Genomic DNA, 16,685 nt, shown 5'->3' with positions numbered 1-16,685 from the left:
TCCCACATTCGTGTTGTAAGGTTAACTCTCATAGAGACTATACATTTATTTCCTCATGTGTATAGAGCCCTGCTCCTCAGTGAAAGAGTATAAGAGCTGTTAAATCAAGAAGCCATGCAAAGGGCACAAGATGGACAACTACATGTAAAACAATCTGCAACCAGAGGAAGATTATGTTCACCTCAAATTCATTATGTTATCAGATGTGACTGGAGCACTTTATGCTAAAACTATTTACGAAATTTCAAGTTGTAATTACATGAAACAAAGAAAATCTGGATTAAAAGAAAGTGATGGACCTGAAAAAAAGAGAAGAGCAAGGACATTTTAAAAATGTGTGTGCATAAATGAGAGAGAAAGAATAGAAGTTCCCAGAGACGCGAGACGAGGGCAGTGCCAGGCTTCCAGCAGCTGGGCTTCCAAGAACTAGAGAACTTGATAAAAGTGTCTAGGAAATGAACTTGGGTTATTTGTAAGAGCAGTACATGTTGTTCATTACCGACCAAGCCCTAACTTTTTAAGATTGTAACTAAAAGAACATTTTGAGAGCAGAGGCAGGTGGATCTCTGTGAGTTGAAGGCCAGCCTGGTGAATTCCAGAGTACCCAGAGCTGCCTATTGAGACCCTGTCTGAAAAAGAAAGTAAGAAAGAGAGAGAAAGAAAGGAAGCAAGGAAGGAAGAAAGAAGAAAGGAAGGCAGGAAGGAAGGAAGAAAAAGGGAAAGAAAAGAAAAATGTTTTTATCCCTTTGATCTCCTCCTTCAGTTGTCTTATTGCTCTAGCTAGGACTTCAAGCACTATGTTGAAGAGATATGGAGAGAGTGGGCAGCCTTCCCTTGCCCCCGATTTCAGTGGGATTAATTTAAGTTTAATTTAAACTATCTCTGAGAAAACTGAATGAGTAATTTATTATATGATTTAAATTAATTTGATTTAGAGAAGTTTAGACTTAAAAAATATATCACAGAAATTTTGGTAAGTCAAAATTTACCAAGCTGATCCCTAGGGATCTTTTTAAACAATGTGTATTTCCAGTCCCCACTCTAGGTAACTTGAAAAGAATTTTTAGAATAGCTTATATTTTTCAAAAAAAATCCTCCAGTCAGTTCTATTATAATCTGCTTGAACCAAATGCCTTCATTTTAAATTGGGGGAAATTAGGCCCCTTTAACAAAACTCTCTCTCTCTTAGAATATGTTTAACTCGAGGAATTGTAGAAAGAGGTAGATTAGTAAAATACTTTTGTTGACACAATGGACAGTATTTTTAATGTTAAAATAATAGCTAATAAATAGTTGCTTAACTTTAGCGAAAATTCAAGGCTACATAGTTTCATTACAGCAGTTTTTTGTTTTGTTTTGTTTTTTTTTAGATTTAAATGAAGTGATTTTTGCTACATATATGATTTTTATATATGGTGGAAAGCGCAGTTTACTTAGGAGGATTTTAAGAAACTTACAGATGACGTTCTGTCCACTTCGCAGCGGCTACTCAAAATGAAACAGGCTTCCGCATTGTCCATCCTAAAAACACAAACAGGAAACAGTGTAACCACACTAAAATGCTCCTGGAGTGACGGAGTCATCACCCGGTCCACATCCTACATGTGTGTCCTTAAACTTAAAGAACAGTTGGATTTCTTCCCAAACGTGACTGTGTTTGTGAGAAAAACAGCTTGCATAGTCACAGAGCTACAGAATTTAATGAGAAAGAAATAGATTTTGCTTTTTTTCTCATTTTATTTTATATATTTACATGTGTATAGAATTTATAAAATATATTTATTTATTATAGACTTTCATTAATATACGTTGCACAAATTAGGAACGCTGTTGATCACTATTTTTTGACTAACCGCAGCGACTCAGAGAGAGAAAAACAGATATGCCTAATGCTTTCAAGTTAAAACCCACTGTTTATGTTTCCAGGACTCTTTAACCTTTTGTTCCAAACCTTTTTTTATCATGTTAATGTGCTTTAGTTCTCAAAGTTAGTAACAAAAAAAATATGTTCATAAGTAGTGATTTTTAAACATAAAAATGTTTATTTTTCAAATGAGTAAAGATTTATCTTTGTGGTACACTGTGATAAAGTTAGATTCTTCAAAACAAATTGTTTTCACTGGAGAAGAGAGATAAAAAGCCCAAGAAATCAGTCCAAACAAAGCAATTCCGAAGAAAATATTGAGACATGGTTGCTAAATAACATGGGTATTGGACAACATTTTCTAAGCATTTTCAGTAAAGCAGTTAAGTCATGCGACTGACCTGTGGGACTTGTTTGGAGGATCCTACTCCTCGTTCCTTGCATGAGGAATTACACTGAAGAATGTATTAGTTAACATTAAATCCCAAGTCTTTTATATGAAGTCAGGATTAGAAATGAACATACAAGAGTCAGTCTATCACCCTAACATCTTTCTGAGCGTAGCTTTTGAAACAGGGAGAGCTGACCAACTGTCCCTCAATCATCCCTGTTCTTTCTTTGTTCATTTTCAATTCCCATGAATGGTTTTCTGCAAATGTGATCTTTTTTTGGGCAGAATCATTTTAAACTTAAATAGCATCTATCTGAGATCGCTGCAGCTAAAACAAAAGCTCAGATTCAATTCCTAGAATAAAAAGTACACAGGCATATCAACACACCATGGACAAGATATGTGAAAAACTGAACTCACAGTTCATATAGGGCTGAACTCTATATGTAAATAAGGAGAATTATTTCTACAGACAAAAGAATATACAGAGTTTTAGAAGATACAAATTTGGAAATAACTTCTAGGGTAGCCAACAATTATATGGATATAAAATAAGAAATAGCTAATTCTTCAGTTCACATGAGAATTTGGGAATATCTGACTCTTTATAGAACTGTCCCATGGAGTGTTTAATAGAGATACCCTATGTTGGGATCCGTAAGCAGGCATCTCTATGGCCAGCCCAAAGGGACCTGATGAACTGGTCATCTGGCATCTGTGAGGCCACCTAGAAGAGCACCCTCTGGCCACATGGAACCACCTGCGCATGCTCTGGGTCACCTTATAGGAGAACTCAAAGCTCCTCCTCTCTCTCTTTTTTCTGTCCTGCCTAGTCCAGAGATGGCCTCTGCGACCCCTTTCCCTTCCCCTAATAAACCTCCCACGGGGAACCGGTTGCCTTGTAACTCTCCCGAATGATTTCTAACACCCTAGACATAATATATATTCTAAGACACTTGATTTCTAATATTTACCATCCTTTTAGTGCGGTAGTTTCTGCTTAGTTTGTCTCTTAAGTTAAATCATTAATTAAAACAAACCTTAGATAAATTTATTTTACTCTTAATAAATCAAAAGTAATGTCAGAAATTCATAACTACGGGGTATCTAAGCATCAGCTGGGTCATTAGGAGAATCATGCAAACCGAAAGTCTTAGTTTAGCTACTGTGATGAGGAAACTTTCACGTTTGAAACAGTACATAAGAGCATCTGAAAAGAAACACGAAGTCATACTTTGAACTATAAAAGCAGCAGAAAGGATCCGTCACAGCCTTGTACGCTAGAGAATTCTCCTGGTTTTAAAATTAAGGGAGTTATTTTGTGTTAGTCCTGATCCCCAGGTGACCTCAGTCCCCCCAGTGCATTCTCACACTCTACTTCTCAAGACTAATTTACCATAACAAATGGTTAGACCAAGTCACCCTTTGAGCTCTGTTGACAGGCATATGGGCAATATGAGAGCATCTCAGCAGGACCCAGCAGGACTTTTGTTTCTTCCAGCTCTGAGGACTCTTCAGACTTTGACCCCAGCAAGATAAAAGCTGTTGCTGAGTGGTACTGCCAATTCCTTAAAATTCAAATACTGACTTCTTGCTTTGATAGAGCATGTAATATTTAGTTCAAGGTTTGTATTTATGAAGTAAAACTAGAACTGTGAAATTTGAAGACATCTCTAACAGGGAGTCTGAATTCCTCTAGTCTATCTCTGACAGCTAAGGAAACTCTATCATGGCAATTTTTCATCATGTAGAAATGTTATCCTAAATATCTGCCCAAAACAAAGGTAGAAAACAGGAGCTTATGGTTTTAGCATCATTATTCTACAATTATTAAAACAGGGCTGAACTCTATATGTAAATAAGTATGAAATACAGCTTACAAAAACTAGGAGAGAAAAGTTATCAAAGGACTGACGATTAAAAGATGAGAAACAGAAAGTGACAAGGATTCCTACTTTGCTCTCAGAAGATCCTGATCTTTAAGGGCGGAGCCTTGAAGGTAGATCACTCTCTGAGACCACATTGGAATCTGTAGCACCCTCCGAACTTGCACATCCATCTCCGTGGGACACAAAATCACAACATAATAATCCTATTCAAGGTAAAATGGATAATGGCATAGACATGATCATGCTTTATGTTATCCTACAGAGTTACACAAAATATTTAAGACTTTTTCCTTCAATTATGATCAACATGAAATAAATTATTGGCTATAAATTAAAGCAAATACTTAAATTCAGACAAGTTAATAAGATTGCACTATGATAAAAATACTGTGAGAAATGCAAATAACCATTCAGTCAGCCTGAGCTTTTTCAATGACATCAGTACCACAATGAGAAGGCAATCATGGATTTTGCTCATGTAGTGCACACTAGTGTAGTTATCACCTTCAGTTTAGTAGAATACACGCTGAGTGGAAGACAGGTTTTGTTTTTTTTTTTTTTGGAAGACAGGTTTAAGAGTCAGCGCATACATCAAAGTGTAACTTCTATATTGTGGCCATTTAATTAATTTTATATAACGAACTAATATCTTGAAGCAACTTCTAATGAATATTTGTATAGTTTGGAGTTTGTATGTATATTGAATAAAATGATAAATGATAAATCCATGCTTTTACATCAAAATATTTCAAAGTATATCATCATTCAGTGACCCAGAAAATGCATTCAAAATGACAAAATGATGAAACTAATCTATATGCAATTTCTTATCTATAAGAATGCAATTTCTCTAGCAACCATTCCATATTTGGTTGCTCTAAAATATATCTACTACAAAATGTTTAGTATTTAAAATCTTGTTATTGTTACTATACAGAGTCAACCATTGTGAGATCATGTTTCTGTTAGATTTTCTGTATATAGTAAACAATATTGATGAAGAAAATAAATTTTTTGAAAAAGTTGAAGAATATAAGAGGAATAAATAGTGTTAAATCAAAATATTTTAGATATCATTTATGAATTTTATATTCAGCACTGTCTCAGGTTTTACACAAATTCACTTAGGAAGCACAAAACAAACAACTCTTTCTTCTGTGAACTGAACTAATTACATTTAAAAAAATACCTAAATCTTTGCTGTCTCAATATCTTAAAAAGTTGAAATATGTAAAGGCTTTAATGTGCACAGGAAAAAAGAGACTTTTTTTTTACAATTCATGTTTTTATTTCTTCTCATTGTTTTCTATTTTTTTGGTCATTTACAAGGAAGTAAGCAGTGGTTAGTCAAACTTCAGAAAATAAATACACGAAGAGGAAACCACAGGTTCTGGAGAGATGTCTTGGCCACTAAGAGTGCTGGACATGCTAGCGCAGGACCTGAATTTGGTCCCCAGCACCCACACTGAGCAGGTAACAATGGCCTGCAACGCCACCTTCAGGAATCTGATATCATATTCTAGCTTCCCCAGCCAACCATACACACAGATGAACAAACACACACACACACACACACACACAAATTAAAACCTTACAAAAAGGAATTTCCATACACCAGCATTTCCCTCAGAAAACCTATAACTACAAAATTTCAAGACAGTTTTCCATTGTTTTCTTATATTTTATATTAAAACTCACTGCTTCAAGTAGTTATGATTTATGCTTTACACAAGAGAGGAAAACAAAACGATGCCTTAAGTCAAATATAACCCTCCTTTCCAGCAATAACAAGTTCCACCTGTCTTTTAGCAAAGGCACAGAAGGAAATCTCACGGCTGTTCTTACCTCCAGTATTTTTTCTATGTGCCTGGTTATATTTGTAATCTTTCATTTATCCTTTTAAATTTTGGTTGATAATAAAAGCTTGCCAGAATGCAGACTGCAACATCAATTGATGTGCTATTCAGTATGATTCGGTATTGTGCATCATATAATTCAAACATACCTGTAGTCTGGGATGCGCATAGAATTCATTTAAAAAATCCATAAGCAAGTCAATCTTCAATGAGCTGACACATAGGACAACATGCTTCTCAGTCTGTGCTCGGTGCCGACTATAGTTTCCGCCTGACTTTTGCCTCTCCATCCACAAATAGGCCAATTGTTCAAACTGTAATGAATTTTCCACATGTGATGAAAAGCATCATGCATGAAAGTGAAAAGCCAATGCAGTGCCCCATCCATTATCATGTGTGGGGCACTTCTTACCCGTGAAATAGTTGAGTTTCAACTTAACAGTAACCCTTTAAACAGGCTGACCACATGATTTTCACGGAGATTACAAATGAGGCCCAGGAGCTTCAGGTCTCCAAGGAAACGTATTAGAATGATTTTACTGTTAGACCATATGGGGCCACTAAGAGGCTAGTCCATCTGCCTTGTAGCCAGGAAAGTACAAAGCAATATACCATTCACTAAGTGAACCTTAACAGCTCTACCAGTTTTGCTGCAAATTCTTTTGCCCCATCATGCCCATATCTTGCAAAGGGAGATTGCCCTGTGCACCTACACAATGCCCATGCGAGCTGTGCAATGATGAGAACTACAATGAACGGCACTGGGTTGTAGAGGAATATCAGAGAGGTCAGCAAACACTGGGAACACTGGGCAATGAGAACACAGTTTAGTTTGTGCTATCATGTTGTATTCTTGATTTGTTCACTTATGAGCATCCAGAGCTCATTATATTAAAAAAAAAAAAAAAAAGCTGGAGACTGGTCATTGTTTATATCTCTAACCTTTGTAATCTCTCCATTACTACCCAAAATGTTTCATGATGTACACATACCATATATAGTTTGCTTTATTTGATGAACGTAAGAAATTAATTTTTAGCCTGCTGCATTTTATTCTTTAAGCTTTTTTATTTGCCAAATGTAATTCCTTAATCTAGCATCCTATAACTTAAAATTATAACATAATTAATAATATTGGATAATATATACTTAAAAAACATGTTGAATAAATGAACCAAAATGTGAGGTATCATTTGTGACTAGCAGCAAAAAGGTGTCTCCTGAAATATAATAAGACCTTTCTGTAATAGTGTAAGCACTGCATTGAACTAATTATAACATATCTTATAATATTGATGTTAAATAACCAGATGCCATTTTTGTTTATAGAGAGGGTTCAGTTTTACGTGGCTTTGCACATCTCTCCAAAAGTTAACAAGATTCAGTTTACCTGTATAGGAAGTACCACGAGAGCCACACAGATCATAGCAACAACAAAAAGCTTGGAGGACCATGTTTCAGGAGTGACATCCCCAAAGCCCACGGTAGAAAATGTGACAATGCAGAAATAAAGAGAGTCAAAGAGATTGAGTTTCTTGCCAATTCGTTCCAGATGCTGAATTCCACAAATGCTAAAAAAAAAAAGAAAGAAAGAAAGGAAGAAGTTAAGAACCACAAACTGAACACAGTATTTGTTACTGTTGTATTGTTCTTTGAACACCAATAGACATTTTGTAATCGGTCTATTGATACACAATTCTCCCGCAAACAATGTAATTTTAAGGTTTTAGCCAAAAAACTTCCAGAGATTGTTAATGCATGATAAGGCAAAAAAAACAAAACAAAACAAAAAACAAAAAACAAACAACAAAAAAACACAACAATATTTCTGTGTATCACATGTCAAAATAGTAAAAGACTTATTGATTAATTTGCGAAAGTAAAGCTATATTAATGTGTGAATCAGCATTTACAGAAAATGTTGTAACGACAATTAAATCATACAGTTTGAACACTGCTGCTGCCAAAAACTTGTTATTATTCGTTTTTTCTTGTAACAATACTAAGGAGGTGTGGACCTTTGAGAAACATTGAGAAGACAACATCATTAAATGAATTGTTGCCATTTTTGTAGGTAGAGCTTTGCTTTGGGGAGCATAGTTTATCTGTTGTATGCAATGTGGTTTTTGTTGTTCTTCTTCTTTACAATGTTGTGTTATATTCCTAGCATTGTACAACGAAATAAGAACCCAGGCAACCTCAGGAACCTTTACGTAGGACTTCTAAGACATTGGAACTGTAATACAACAAATTTCTGATCTGCTCATTACAAATTATCTGGTCACATTTGGCCATACTGCCACAAAGCAAAGCTAATACACAAGTGCCTCTCAAACAGGAGTATGCAGACCAACATCTACAGAAAGAAAATGACACGTAAAGGGATTCAATCAGTATAGAAATTCTTAATGATACAGGATATCCACAAATTAGAACTACCTTAATATAGCAGTAGATATAGTGCCATTACTTGATTTTTAAAATAAAACATAAAAAACTATAATTGATTATTATACTGTGCATGTTGAAGAGTAATAATAAATTTGCAACATGAAAACCAGCATGCAACTGCAACGGTTTGAACAAGTCTTGCCCAATTAGTACTGCGGTAATACAATGTGGGGACTCTAGGCACCGGGAAGGTGGCATTCTCACACACGAGAACAGCCCGACTTTTCGAAGCTCTGCAGACAAGCACAGCGGACTGTTCCGTGCTATATATTATATAACATGATGATAGAGAAGAAGACACTGGCTTAGAATGAGAAAAGACCCTTACTATACAACAATTGGGCCAGAACTTAATATGTGTGTTGCATTTTATTATTTGAATACATTACAAATAATATTTATGTAACATAACGTATTCATGCCTGTGCATTATTATGGATATGGACCAATACAGATATGAAAACTGGGAAGTAGGATTTGGCTTAATAAATGGCTCTAGATTTTGAATAAGCTTTGGGAATTGAAGGTGGGTAGAGACTTTACAGTTGCAAACATGGAAAAAAAGGACCATATTGCAGTCAATATGGTGATAAGGGCAATATTCCCAGCATTCAGGAAAACAGGATGATTAGTAGATGATTAGAGAAAGGGTCAGTAGAATGTTGGTAAAACAGTATATATCAAAGATGATCCTAATGAGTTGGAGTAAGAAATGCATTTGTTACAGAAGGAGTGATCGGTTGGGGGTGGGAGGTAGGGATTACTGAGAGGAGAGGAGAAAGGGTACTCTGCAGTCAGGATGTATATAAATAAATATGAAAAAGAGAAACGAACTTTTTTAGAAAGCAGAGGAAAGGTGTATCTTGACTGCATTAAGTATATGACTTTATGAAAGACAGAGTTTAAGAGTAATAAACTACACCAATCCTATATCTGACAGAGGGCTAACATCCAGAATATATAAAGAACTCAAGAAGTTAAGCACCAACAAACCAACAATCCAATTAAAAATTGGGGTACAGAGCTAAACAGAGAATTCTCAACAAAGGACTATCGAATGGCAGAGAAACATTTAAAGAAATGCTCAACCTCCTTAGTCATCAGGGAAATGCAAATCAAAACCCTGAGATTCCACCTCATACCCAAATGGCTAAGATCAAAAACCCAAGGGATAATGCATGCTGGAGAGGTTGTGGAGAAAGGGGAACCCTCCTCCATTGCTGATGGAAATGTAATCTTGTACAACCACTTTGGAAATCAATCTGGCGCATTCTCATAAAATTAGAAATAGTACTTCCTCAAGATCCAGCTACACCACTCCTGGATATACATCTAAAAGATGCTAAACTATACAGCAAGGACATTAGCTCAACCATGTTCATAGAAGTGTTACTCATAATAACCAGAATCTGGAAACAACCTAGATGTTTCTCAACTGAAGAATGGATTACAGAAATTGTGGCACATTCATACAATGTAATGCTCAACAATTAAGAACAAGGATATCATGAAATTTGCAGGCAAATGGTGGGAACTAGAAAAGATCATCTTGAGTGACATAATCCAGAAGCAAAAAGACACATATTGTAAATACTCACTTATACGTGGATATTAGCCATATGATATAGGATCAACATGGTAAAATCTATAGTCCTAAAGAAGCTAAACAACAAGGGGCGCCCTATGGAAGAGGCTGAAACCTCACTCAGAAGGGGAAACAGGATAAATACCAGAAGTAGGAGAAGACAAGGAACAAGACAGGAGCCTTCCACAGGAGTTCTCTGAAAGACTCAACCCATCAGGGCATATGAGGAGATACTGAGACTCATAGCCAAATGTTGGGCAGAGTGTAGGAAACCTAATGGAAGAAAAGGGAGCTAGAAATACCTGGAGGGGACAGAAACTCCACAAGAAGATCAACAGAGCTAAAATACCTGGGCCCAGGGGTTGCTGCAGAGACTGATGCTCCAACCAAGGAACATGCATGGAGAAGACATAGACCCCCTGCTTACATGAAGCCCACAGCCTTCTCAGTTTGCAAGAGAATTCCCTAGTAAGGGGGGCAGGGGCTGTCTGTGACATGAACTCAGTTACAGGCTCTTTGATCACCTCCCCCTGGGGGATAAAGCCTTGCCAGTCTACAGAGGAAGATAATATAGTCATTCCTGATGATACCTGATAAGCTTAGGGTCACATAGAAGGGGAGGAGGTTCTATCAGTACACTAGGGAAGGAGCACAGTGGGAGAAGAGGAAGGGTAGCAGGAGACCATGGAGGAACTACAGCTGGGATACAAAGTGAATAAATTGTAACAAATAAATAAATTAATTAAAAAATTTAAAAAGAGTAATAAACTAGAATCTTTAGGAGAAAAGATCTCTAAGTAAAGTAAGTTGGGTGTTTCATGCCATCTTCTGACTGTATGCTAAAATCAAAGAAGGGAGAGATGGTTTAAAGATAGAATTTATAACCAAAAGGGAAACAACATGGCTTAACTTGGAAGACCCTCAGCCTGGCCAAATTGTGAAAAATAAAAATGTTTCTCATGGCAAAAAACCAGGGATGGAAGATTGGTATGAGAAAGGGTGCCAGATGCTATTCACCCACACAATAGAAGGAGCATGAAGTCACTCCAGAGATCATTGAAACCATCATGCCTACCCCAAGCCAAAAATAACAAGGACTGAGGCTTTACATTTGTTCCAGGTGAAGAACCCAAGGAATTCACAGAATTTCTGAGTTTATGTTCAGAATAGCTTTAGCTCTCTGATTTCTTCAATGTTGCACAGAGTTTCACTGGGTCTAAGCACAACACTGCCTAAGGATGTGGGTTTGACAAGAGACATCTAGAGGACAGAGATAATAAACTTTGGCAGTGATAGCATTGAAAAAAGTCAGCAGCTGTTCAGAGTACGTAGTTGTAGAAGAGGTACTTCCTCTTGAAACCAAAACATGTCTTTCTGCCCAGAGAGAAGAGCCTTACAATTGAGGAAGACACAGAAAGGCCCTGGTAGGATACTGGCACTGTCTTAGGGGTGAGGCTTCCTCAGACAACTGAAGAGCAACAGACATGCCACCCCTGGGAGACTTAGTGCTCCCACACTCTCAAACAAGAAGGTTCCTCTGTGGACTGTGCCTAGTAAAGCCATTCAGGAGAGGCTTCCCCAAAAGAGTTACTTGGTGTCTCTGGAAATTTGGATGTGGTGTTGAAGAAAACCATCCCTAAGCCCAAGGATTTCATGTTGTTTCGTTCACCAGATTTTGAACTTACTTGTTGATATATTAAGACTTTTAAAACTACTGTTGTAATAAAATGAGTTGGATTGCTTTCTTCACTGTTTTTATTTAAGAAAAAAAAATGTGAATTTGAATATGCCCTCTCAGAAATTCAGGTTGAAACTTAAATGTCTAATGCAATAGAATTAAGCAGCAAGAACTTCAGAGGAGTCAAGTCATGAACACAAACCTTGTGAATAGAAACAAAGACTATATAAAATACTAGAGAAAATTAGCTGGTTTTCCTCCCACTCTCCCTATGTGAGGACATAATAACAAGTCTGAGAAGTGGAGAGAACGTTCCCATCAGGCATGGAATCTTTGGCTCCTTGACCTTGAATATTCAAGCACTGAAAACCTAGAAAAAGAAATCACAGCTCTTGCAAATTACCCATTCTCATGTATGTGAATAATAGCACAAATAGAGCAGTGTAATAAAAAGTAATATACAGAAAGAAAAGAGAAAGGAGAAGGGATCAGGAGAAAAGGGGAAAGAGGAAGGAATGAGATGATGGAAGAAGAGGAATCAAAAGAAGTTACAAGCATAACAGGAAACAAGCAGAATGAAAGAAGTTAAATGGAAAGAGCACACATGATTTTGTTTATGCGCAATCTCCAGAGCAAAGACAGAAAGCGGATTAGCGGCTGCCTTGCTGGGGAGTGGGGTATGATGATAGATATGTTCCAAAAGTGGATTGTGGTGATTGCTTGAAAACTCAGTAAATATGTTAAAATATGGTTGAATTTACACTTAAGAAGAGTGAATTTCATGATCTGTAAATTATGCTTCTGAAAATCTGTTAAAACTCAGTGTATAGTTTTTGGACACCACTACAGCATCTGTGTGTGAGCAGACAGTTCAGCTTGGAGGACCACAATGAACAAATTGGTCCAGAAGGTTTGAGTCAAAAGAGCACCCAAACTAGTGAGACAATTCATATCAATTCGTTTGCCTGGTTGCCCAAATGCAATACTGCAGTATAATTAAACTATCACATGTAGTCACACAATCTAACGAGAAGAAATGTATGCTAACAATAGATGTTCTTTAATTATATCTTTTAGGATGTAAATTTTATATAAAGCCTACAATGTTATCTAATACTTGTTCATTATACACGCACAATTGTGTGCATATACAAGTGTGTGTGTGTGAAACAGAGAACAGGTTTAGGGAACGATCTCTCACCTTCCACCATGGGATCAAACTTAGGCTGTCAGGTTTGCAGCAATCGTCTTTACCCCCTAAGCCACCTCAATGGCCCTAAACACAACTTCTATGTTTCACATAATATACAATTTTAACATTGAATTAGTCAACTTATTTTGAGGATTCAAGTGTTATTTGAGAACGTTGTATTTTGGTTAATTATACCTTGAAACTGAAACCTGATGATAGATAAAATAATAATTTCCTAATGCAAATATTTCTATCTAGAGCAATAAGACAGTTGAAGGAGATCAAGGGGATACAGATTGGAAAGGAAGAAGTCAAATTATCACTATTTGCAGATGATATGATAGTATACATGAGTGACCCCCAAAACTCTACCAGGGAACTCCTACAGCTGACAAACACCTTCAGCAAAGTGGCCAGATACAAAATTAACTCAAAAAAATCAGTAGCACTCCTGTATACAAAAGGGCTGAGAAAGAAATTAGAGAAACAACACCATTCACAATAGCCACAAATGACATTAAGTACCTTGGTGTAACCCTAATCAAGCAAGTCAAAGACATGTATAAAAAAAATTTCAGGTCTCTGAAAAAAGAATTAGAAGAAGATATCAGAAGATGGAAAGATCTCCCATGCTCATGGCCTGGCAGGATTAACATAGTAAAAATGGCCATCTTACCAAAAGCAATCTACAGATTTAATGCAATTCCCATCAAATTGCCAACATAATTCTTTACAGACCTGGAAAGAAAAATTCTCAACTTCATATGGAATAACAAGAACCCCAGAATTGCTAAAACAATCCTCTACAATAAAAGATCTTCTGGAGGTAACTCCATCCCTGATCTCAAGCTGTATTATAGAGCAACAGTTATAAAAACTGCATGGTACTGGCATAGAAACAGAATGGTGGATCAATGGAACCTAACAGAAGGCCCAGAAATAAACCCACACACTTATGGACACCTGATTTTTGACAAAGATGCCAAAACCATACAATGGAAAAAAGATAGCATCTTCAACAAATGGTGCTGGTCCAACTGGACGTCTACATGTAGAAAAATGAAAATAGATCCATACTTATCACCCTGCACAAAACTAAAGTCCAAGTGGATAAAAGACCTCAACATAAAACCAGACACATTAAATCGGCTAGAAAAAAGTGGGGAATACCCTAGAACTCATTGGTATAGGAGAAAACTTCCTGAACAGAACACTAACATCACAGGCTCTAAGAGAAACAATCAATAAATGGGACCTCATGAAACTGAAAAGCTTCTGTAAAGCAAAGGACACCGTCATCAAAACAAAGCAACCACCTACAGATTGGGAAAGAATCATCACCAACCCTTTATCTTACAAAGGACTCATATCCAGTATATATAAAGAACTAAAGAAACTGAAAAGCAGCAAACCAAGTAATCCAATTAAAAAATGGGGAACAGAGCTAAACAGAGAACTCTCTGTAGAGGAATATCGAATGGCAGAGAAGCACTTAAAGAAATACTCAACCTCATTAGCCATTAGGGAAATGCAAATCAAAACAACCCTGAGATTTCACCTTACACCCACCAGAATGGCCAAGATAAAAAACTCAAGTGACAACACATGTTGGAGAGGTTGTGGAGAAAGGGGAACCCTTCTTCACTGCTGGTGGGAATGTAAACTTGTACAACCACTCTGGAAATCAATCTGGTGCTTTCTCAGACAACTAGGAATAATAGCACTTCCTCAAGATCCAGCCAAACCACTCCGAGGTATATATCCAAAACAGGCTCAAGTACACAAAAAGGACATTTGCTCAACCATGTTTGTAGCAGCTTTATTTGTAATAGCCAGAAGCTGGAAACAGCCCAGATGCCCCTCAACTGAAGAATGGATGCAGAAATTGTGGTACATCTATACAATGGAGTATTACTCAGCAACGAAAAATAAGGAAATCATGAAATTTGCAGGTAAATGGTGGGATCTAGAAAGGATCATCCTGAGTGAGTTTTCCCAGAAGCAAAAAGACACACAGGGTATATACTCACTCATATAAACATACAACATAGGAGAAACCCACTAAAATCTGTACATCTAAACAAACTAAGCAAAAGAGAGGACCCTAACTAAAATGTTCAATCCCCATCCTGAAAGGCAAAGAGGATGGACATCAGAAGAGGAAGAAAACAGGAAACAATCTAGGAACCTGCCACAGAGGGCCTCTGAAAGCCTCTGCCATGCAGACTGTCAAAGCAGATGCTGAGCCTGACGGCCAACTGTTGGGCAGAGTGAATGGAATTTTATGTAAGAAGTGGGAAATAGTAAGAGCTGGAGAAGACAGGAACTCCACAAGGAGAGCAACAGAACAAGAAAATTTGAACACAGGGAACTTCCCAGAGACCCATACTCCAATCAAGGAATACTCATGGAGATAACCTAGAACCTTGACAATGCAGCCACTTCTGATGAGAACTGAAAGACTAAGATCAGAAAGAAGGAGAGGAGGACCTCCCCTATCAGTGGTCTTGGGGAGGGGCATGCATGCAGAAAGGGGGGGAGGGGGACCAGGAAGGGAGGAGAGAGGGGCTTATGGGGGGATACAAAATGGATAAAGTGTAATTAATAAAAGTTAAATAAAAAAATTTAAAAAAAAAAACATCACCCACTGCACTTTTGAGCCTTCAATTTTTCCATTATTGATTGTAACTCGCCCATGGCAGACATTATCATTTTATTCAGAAATAACTTGTACATAATTCTAATGTGAGGTTTCAAATGGCCACTGAGCTCTCACTGATTACAAAGCTTTCTCAGATTCATGGTATACTGGGCCTTAACACACCTTGAGAGCTCTTTCCTGGAAGCCTGGGGCATTGTAAGCCATGAGTTTAATCACAGAATTGACACTATGAAAGTCAGGCCATGTTGTTGGTGTGTGACTAAAGTTGGAACAAGAATTGTCTTGATCTCAACCAGCTATGGCTATCTGCAATGAGCCTACAAAAGAGTGGGCTTGTCAACAGTCCCTCATTTGTTAGGGACAGAGGGAATCAAGGAGTTCTACCCATTCTTAGCCACCTAGTGCCTGCTATGGAGTCTCAGAAAGACACGGTGCTTAGCTGTATATCCACTTATGAGCAAGGTAGGCTCTACACCACATACAAACAGAAAAGCATGGCTCAGCTCAGGGGGCCTCAAAAGAAAACAAAATATCTGAATGTGGAAAGGAGATGTAAAGGATAAGAAGGCTACAAGGACTATTAGATCTGGCTGGGGTGGGAGTAATTACAATGCAAATTATATGTATGAAATTTTCAAGTATCAAATTTTAAAAAATATATTTTTAAAAATCACACAAAAACATAGAAACAATGCAGAAATGATAGATATGCTTAGTAGACAGATTATAATTTGAGTGTTATAGTTTCACACATGTTAAACCCATTAAATAGTTGTATTGAAAAATAAGCATTTTATATATTAAGCACAACTTAAGTATAAGACAGTTTTCTACAATACTCTATAAATCTAATAATATTTGAAAATATTTAAATTTAATCATATCAGATATTTAAGAACTACAGGCAAGAAAATATGTCATTACTCTCCCTACCAATTAGTATTTGTAACTTTTGCATTTGTTTACTTTAAATATACCTAAATAATGCTGGGTATGTGTTTTAGTTAAGGGTTCATTGCTGTTCAGAGACACCATGACTTCAGCGATTCTTATAAAAGAAAACATTTTGTTGAGGTTGGCTTACAGGTTCAAAAGTTTAGTCCATTATCATCAAGGC

General features: G+C 36.9%; 1 protein-coding gene across 2 annotated transcripts in view; it reads right to left on the bottom strand.

The window, feature by feature from the left end:
* The window catches only part of Kcnt2 (potassium sodium-activated channel subfamily T member 2), a 383,380-nt gene that overhangs the window by 173,103 nt on the left and 193,592 nt on the right, over positions 1–16,685 (bottom strand). For both annotated transcript variants that reach the window (XM_060364407.1, XM_060364409.1), the window contains exons 9-12: positions 7,391–7,571; positions 6,150–6,314; positions 4,211–4,347; positions 1,458–1,521 (exon numbers count right to left, since the gene is read on the bottom strand). In XM_060364407.1, coding sequence (XP_060220390.1) covers positions 1,458–1,521; positions 4,211–4,347; positions 6,150–6,314; positions 7,391–7,571 — 547 coding nt within the window. The remainder of the gene's footprint in view (positions 1–1,457; positions 1,522–4,210; positions 4,348–6,149; positions 6,315–7,390; positions 7,572–16,685) is intronic.

Source organism: Meriones unguiculatus, chromosome 11, assembly GCF_030254825.1.
Source record: "Meriones unguiculatus strain TT.TT164.6M chromosome 11, Bangor_MerUng_6.1, whole genome shotgun sequence".
Classification (NCBI taxonomy): Eukaryota; Metazoa; Chordata; class Mammalia; order Rodentia; family Muridae; genus Meriones; species Meriones unguiculatus.
Note: the sequence above shows the minus strand (reverse complement) of the source record. Positions and strands in the feature narration are given on the sequence as shown.